This window comes from Seriola lalandi, unplaced genomic scaffold (assembly GCF_002814215.2).
Source record: "Seriola lalandi dorsalis isolate HSWRI2012SDOR001 ecotype SW California unplaced genomic scaffold, Sedor1 jcf7180002054610, whole genome shotgun sequence".
Classification (NCBI taxonomy): Eukaryota; Metazoa; Chordata; class Actinopteri; order Carangiformes; family Carangidae; genus Seriola; species Seriola lalandi.
This window is the reverse complement of record NW_019525163.1, coordinates 3,704-10,580: the sequence shown is the minus strand read 5'-3', so window position 1 is coordinate 10,580 and position 6,877 is coordinate 3,704. Positions and strand designations below refer to the sequence as shown.

Below are 6,877 nucleotides of genomic sequence, written 5' to 3'. Positions count from 1 at the left end.
TGAACTGTCTGTCTCTGAACTGTCTGTCTCTGAACTGTCTGTCTCTGACCTGTCCGTCTCTGAACTGTCTGTCGCTCACCTGTCTGTCTCTGACCTGTCTGTCTCTGATCTGTCTGTCTCTGATCTGTCTGTCTCTGAACTGTCTGTCTCTGAACTGTCTGTCTCTGACCTGTCTGTCGCTCACCTGTCTGTCTCTGAACTGTCTGTCTCTGAACTGTCTGTCTCTGATCTGTCTCTGAACTGTCTGTCGCTCACCTGTCTGTCTCTGATCTGTCTGTCTCTGAACTGTCTGTCTCTGAACTGTCTGTCTCTGAACTGTCTGTCTCTGACCTGTCCGTCTCTGAACTGTCTGTCTCTGACCTGTCTGTCTATGATCTGTCTGTCTCTGAACTGTCTGTCTCTGACCTGTCCGTCTCTGAACTGTCTGTGTCTGACCTGTCTGTGTCTGACCTGTCTGTGTCTGACCTGTCTGTCTCTGAACTGTCTGTCTCTGAACTGTCTGTCTCTGACCTGTCTGTCGCTCACCTGTCTGTCTCTGACCTGTCTGTCGCTCACCTGTCTGTCTCTGACCTGTCTGTCTCTGACCTGTCTGTCTCTGATCTGTCTGTCGCGCACCTGTCTGTCTCTGAACTGTCTGTCGCTCACCTGTCTGTCTCTGATCTGTCTGTCTCTCACATGTCTGTTTCTCACCCGTCTGTCGCTCACCTGTCTGTCTCTCACATATCTATCTCTCACATGTCTGTCTCTGAATTGTAAGTCGCTCTCCTGTCTGTTTCTCACCCGTCTGTCGCTCACCTGTCTGTCTCTCACATATTTATCTCTCACATGTCTGTCTCTGAATTGTAAGTTGCTCTCCTGTCTGTCTCTTACTTGTCTGTCTCTGATCTGTCTGTCTCTCACCTGTCTGTCTCTGAACTGTCTGTAGCTCACCTGTCTGTCTCTGACCTGTCTGTCTCTCACTTGTCTTTCTCTGACCTGTCTGTCTCTTACTTTTAAGTTGCTCGCCTGTCTGTCTCTGACCTGTCTGTCTCTTACCTGTCTGTCTCTGACCTGTCTGTCTCTGACCTGTCTGTCTCTCAGACGGGGAGGACAGCCTTCATGTGTCTTCAGACGTTCCAACGTTTTGTCTCCGACTCGTTGAGACACAGCAGTTGGACTCCGGCTGAAGACGATCTGCTCAGAGAGCTGGTGGACAAGATGAGGATCGGAAACTTCGTCCCCTACACGCAGAGTAATGACATCACACTGACATCACAGGTTTAATATGTTTTTACACTCATGCTTACCTGTCTCTCGACATGTCTGTCTGTCTCTCTCTCTCTCTGTCTGTCTCTCCACCTGCCTCTCTCTCTCTACCTGTCTCTCTCTCCACCTGTTTGTCTGTCTCTCAGTGAGTTACTTCATGGAGGGTCGTGACCCTGCTCAGCTGATCTACAGGTGGAACCAGGTGTTGGACCCAAGTCTGAAGAAAGGCTTGTGGAGCAAAGAGGAGGATGAGGTAGGCAGGGGGCGGGGCTTAGACTGAACACATGGTTTGCTACTGTGGCTGTAAAAACTGTCCCAGTGGTATCATTGTGACATCACTGTGTCTCCCTGTCTTTCTCTCTCTGTCCGTCCCGCTACCTGTCTGTCCCCCTATCTGTTTGTCTCTCTCCCCCTGCCTTCTCTCTCTCTCTGTCCCTGTCCGTCCCCCTGCCTGTCGCTCTCTCTGTCTCTTCCCCTGCCTCTCTGTCTGTCAGCTCCTGCTGCAGGCTGTCTTTCGTCACAGGGCGAAGAACTGGTGGAAGATCAGGTTGGAGGTTCCTGGACGGACAGACAGCGCCTGCAGAGACAGGTGAGAGCATATTGGATGACCAGAGTCGCAGTCTGTGTGACTGTCTTCCTCAGTAAACGTGTGTGTGTGTGTGTGTGTGTGTGTGTGTGTGTGTAGGTATTATGACTGTCTGAAGGCGGGAACAAAGAGAGGAGCGTTTGACAAACAGGAGAGAGAACTGCTGCTGCAGCTGGTGGATAAACATGGAGTTGGTGGGTCACACACACTGTCACAGAGAGCTGAGGATTATGGGTACTGTAGTCAAGGCTGAGTTGATGTGCTGAGGATTATGGGTATTGTGTCAGCAGGTCTAAGCAGCAGAATCTAAGTGGGGGGTTAAACCTGCGAGCTGTAGTATAGTGTCTGGTTCTGATGACGTTCTGTGGTCCCACCCACTGTTTTAACTGTGACATCACTTCCTGTTTCTCTCCAGGTCGCTGGGCGAAGATCGCTGCTGAGATCCCCCACCGTTACGATGCTCAGTGTCTGAGGGAGTGGAGGAAACTCAGCAGGCCACGCCCCCCTGCTGCTCAGGTACACACCTGTTACACCTGAGTTCTCAGTGATGCTGTAGAGATCAGGTTAGCACACTGATCTTCAAAAGTTCAAATGAAGTAAACTAAACATAAAGTAAACTAAAATAAACTAAACCTGAACTGAAGTAAACTAAACTAAATCTGAACTCAACTAAAATAAAATAAAATAAACCTGAACTGAAGTTAACTTAACTAAACCTGAAGTAAAGTAAACCCACCTAAACCTGTACTGAACAATCAGCTGAGTTCAGTATATGCTGTTGTTGTCAGCATAGAGATGCAGCTGATGTTCGGACCTGCAGCAGATGATGACGGTTCTGAGGAGGAACCAGACCAGATTCCTCCTCAGATCCTTCCTCCATCATGAGAACAGACTGTGACTGATCTAACTCTCTCCACAGAAAACTAAGAGAGCTAAAAAACCACGGAGGAGACGAGCGAAGAAGAAAGGTTCTCCTGTCAGGAGGAGGATCAGGAGGAAACTGATGAAGATCAAGGAGGAGGAGAGCAGTGAGGAGGAGCGGGAGGAGCTGGTGGTGCCATACATGGACAGTGATGAGGAGGAGGAGAAGAAGAAGAAGAAGAAGAAGAAGGTGAAGAGGGTGGAGGTGAAGGAGAAGGAGTACATCCTCCCTCCCATACAGGACTGGATTCCAGCAGAGACAGCTCAGCAGGTCAACTTCCTGAGCTTTCGCCCGGTGGTGTTGCCTTCTTCAGGAGATACCCCCCCCGGGGAGCCGGTCCGCTCAACCATCCTGGGCCAGTTTGGACGCTCTGTGATCGTCGGACCAAACCCCAGAGAGCTGCAGTGGGAGGAGCGTCACAGCAGCAGCACCATGATGATGGTGTCAGCTGACCAGCTGCGAGCCCACCTGTACCGGCAGGTAAACAAGTGCAATGACCAGAGCTGCCGCTCCCGAGGTAAGCGCCAGACCGTCAGAAAGAAGCACGCGGGCCGAGTGACGGACACAGCACTGAACTACGAACTGCAGGCCGCCGTCATTCCCTGGATCGGGAACCTGCTGATCCCATCTAAAACCAGACTGACGGCGGCCGACACCCTGAGGGAGAGAGGGGAGAAGACCCGCCTCCCCTCCACCCCCATCTTCCTGCTTCTCCTGCAGACCATGAACGTGGACACTGTGGGCTGCAAGGACATGATCGAGCAGAGGAGGAACAGGGTGGTGTTACTAAACCCCCCCGCCGTCCGGATGAAGGACCCAAAGACCATCGCCGGGATGCTGCAGCGGAGGAGGCTGACGACGGAGCAGCTGATGGAGTTAGCCCCACCCACCTCCTCATCAACCAGTCAACACTCACCTGCTGCTTTCCACAGCGACCATGACTACTTCTTCTTTAATCCTAGCCCCACCCCCAAACAACCATCTGACCCCGCCCTAGACATGCCCCTAAAAGTTCAATGCAGGAGGAGGAAACGAGGGAGGGGGGAGGAGCAGGACGGGGTGACGAGCAGTCAGGGTGACCAATGTGCAGGTAGGACAGGCGACCCTGGGGGCGGGGCTTGTACAAGGATGACAGGTGACCCTGTGGGCGGGGCTCGTACAGGTGAGATCCAGGAAGGAAAGAGGGTCCGGAAGCTGAGTCAGAAAGCCAGAGCTCTGCAGGACGCTGAGGTGAGACCTTTCTCCTCCTCTGTCTCCTTGTCTGTCTCCTCCTTTGGCTCTTTGTCTGTCACCTCCTCTGTCTCTGTCTCCTCCTCTGTCTCTGTCTCCTCCTCTGACTCCTCCTCTGTCTCTGTCTCCTCCTCTGACTCCTCCTGTGTTTTTTGTGTCAAGGCTGAAGCCCAGAAGAAGACGAAGAGGAGGACTTCTTCTTCTCATACTGAGACCAAGGTTAGATTTGTCTCCTCCTCTGTCTCTGTCTCCTCCTCTGTCTCTGTCTCCCCCTCTGACTCCTCGGGTGTTTCTTTTTTCCAGGCTGAAGCCCAGAAGAAGACGAAGAGGAGGACTTCTTCTTCTCCTTGTAAAAAGCGTCATTGTGCGTCTCGGAGTAAGCAGGAAGTGGTACAGGTGGACTCTCAGCCTCCCGGGCTGCGTTTACTTCCTGGTCAGTCGATGTGGGTCATGACTCCTGGTGGCTTGGTCCAGCTGGCAGAAGCCCCGCCCCAAGGCCTGCAGTTGGTGTTGGTGCCGGGCCCCCCCCACCTACATCCACCTCCACCTGGGAATATTTTAAGCTGCCCAGTGGCCATGCCCCCCCTGCAGCTCATCCCAATGCCTGGTCTGAGTCAGCCACTCCCTCTTCTTCCCCCGCCCACATGTCCCTCTAAGACCCTTCCCCCAACCTTTGTCTTGCAACCTGTCCCAAACCCCGACTCCTCCCCACTCCCCTTTTGTCCCCCCCAGCGTCCCCCTAAACTCTGCCTGCCTTATAATAGCACCGTCAGAGTGGACCCAGCGGAGCCCCCTCCCCTCAGGAGGGAGGCGCTGCAGTTCGACCCGTCTCTGATGTCTCTGGAGCCGCCGCCAGCTGTGCGTGATTGGCTGAGCGGGCGAGGAGGGGTGGTGGTACCTGGAGTGGGCGTGGCTCTGCCCTACCTACCTCCCTTTGTCAGCAGTCTGAGCACGCTCAGTGCGCTGCTCCGGGCCAAGAGATCTCTGACATCCTCGTCCCTGGAGCTTCTGAGTCGAGGCTCCGAACCCCGACACCCCCAAACCACACCACGACCTGACGGCGCTACAGAGACCTCCAGTTCACCTCCACCAGACCTGCCAGACTCCACCTCTGACCTAAGAGCAGCCGGGGACCCGCCAGGTAACACACGGGGGACCTGGGGGGGAGGGGGGACACTTCAACTTGTAGATTTTTAGTGGCTAAAACACGTTCTGTCCTGCTACTTCTCTAAACTGTCAAATGTGTTCATTTTGTCTCCCTGCAGCTCCCTCTGTCACCTCTGACCTCCTGCAGGAGAAGGAGGAAGAGGAGCAGGAGGAAGACAAGGCGGAGTTTGTGATAGCCGTGCGTCAGCTGGTGACTGAGCGTTTCTCAGGTAACCCTGCCTACCAGCTGCTGAAGGCCCGCTTCCTTTCCTGCTTCACTGTCCCCGCCCTCCTGGCCACCATCCAGCCAATCAAAGAGAAGACTGTGGCTCGGCCCGCCTCTCAAGAGGAGGAGGAGCAGGAGGAGGAAGATGAGAAGGAGGCGGAGGCGGAGCTAAAGAAAATCAAAGAGAGAGGGAGGCAGAGGAGAGCAGAGGTGAGCAGCTGATGGAGGTTTTGTTTCCGTAGTTACAGTCAGCTGTTAGTATTGTAGTGAAGCTACAGATGCAGTAACAGTCACAGCCACTAGGTATCCTCTTAAAAAACACACTCCTCAAGACTCGCTGCCATCTGGGGGCGCCACTGTCACCCTGTCACCTCCTCCGATTCATGTCCTGTTTGATTTGAATTTACTTTTTTTCCACATGTTTTCATCTCCACTTACTTCCTGGTCGAGAAATCTGGATAAAGCCTTTTAGATCATCTTTTCAGAACAGTTAGCGTAGTTAGCATCTGTTCAGAATGGTTAGCATCCTTTCAGAACAGTTAGCACAGTTAGCATCTTTTCAGAACGGTGGTCAGAAACCTGGTGGTTCATGTTCCCGGTTTCTGATCACCTGTCGTCTCTGTCCTGACCTACCTGAACAGGTGAACCATGGAAACATCAGGTCCTGAATGAGACCAAAACCAGGACTCTGGACTCTGCGTCCTCACTGACGACTCTTTATTTCACTGTGTTCTCCAGAGATCTTTGCTGCTGTGTGATGGCTCAGGAGCTCCTGCCAATCACTTCTCAGGAATCATCAACACCAGCACCCCCCCACCTGACCAGACCAGACCAGACCGGTAGAGACCAGGTCTCCACAGTCCAGTAAAATCCACAGATCTACAGGTTTAGTTCATATGAAGAAGTTTCAACATGAACAGAAATAAAAGTTTAAAGAATTAAATAGTTTGAATCAAAAAAGTTCAGTTTTTCTTCAGTTTCTGTTTTTCTCACTGAAACTTTGAACCTCTGAGAGTCTGAGCAGTTATATCAGGGATGTGAAGGTGATTCACAACATGTGGAGCTCGGTGGTGCGTTCAGTTCAAGTTTTAAAGTGATGAAATTGCACTGAATTATGTTTATTTATTTTGAGTTGTTTATTATAAACTGATTATTCTTTAATAAAGAAAGTTCATATCAAATCAAACAGCGTGTTCTCATTCAGGTCAGTGAGGACCACTTAGTCCTGGACTCTGTGGACTGAAAGGACCTGGTTCTGGTCTCAGTTTGACTTGTGACTTTGACACTTAGTTTTGGTTCAGTTTCACTTCAGCTCCATCAAACTTCCAGGAATCAACATAAAACTGTTACATCACTTCCTGTTTCAGTCAGCTGACTCTTCCTGTTCACTGAGTCATTCCCTTCTGACTTCTCTAATCCACTTCCTCTTTCTGTCACACCAACTCAGACCTGAACCACCACCCTATATGGATTAATCAGCTGATTATTCTCTTGATGAATCAATTGACTGGTTTATTAAACT

At 51.7% G+C, this 6,877-nt stretch overlaps 1 protein-coding gene across 1 annotated transcript; it reads left to right on the top strand.

Moving 5' to 3' along the window:
- The first annotated feature begins 1,062 nt into the window (after positions 1–1,062).
- On the top strand, positions 1,063–6,541 carry LOC111665022 (uncharacterized). The gene is made up of 10 exons (XM_023419876.2): positions 1,063–1,231; positions 1,392–1,498; positions 1,740–1,834; positions 1,931–2,025; positions 2,247–2,347; positions 2,751–3,983; positions 4,146–4,202; positions 4,287–5,124; positions 5,249–5,565; positions 6,094–6,541. Exons 1-10 carry the CDS (start codon positions 1,099–1,101, stop codon positions 6,196–6,198), a joined length of 3,081 nt encoding a protein of 1,026 aa, XP_023275644.1. The 5' UTR covers positions 1,063–1,098; the 3' UTR covers positions 6,199–6,541.
- The last annotated feature ends 336 nt before the right edge of the window (positions 6,542–6,877 follow it).

Bases quoted from the DNA above. Each gene is read 5' to 3' on its own strand.
- LOC111665022 (XM_023419876.2), top strand. From the start codon at position 1,099: ATGTGTCTTCAGACGTTCCAACGTTTTGTCTCCGACTCGTTGAGACAC. The intron at 1,499-1,739 runs GTAGGCAGGGGG...TCTGTCTGTCAG, and splicing joins GGAGCAAAGAGGAGGATGAG to CTCCTGCTGCAGGCTGTCTT. The intron at 4,203-4,286 runs GTTAGATTTGTC...TCTTTTTTCCAG, and splicing joins CTTCTCATACTGAGACCAAG to GCTGAAGCCCAGAAGAAGAC.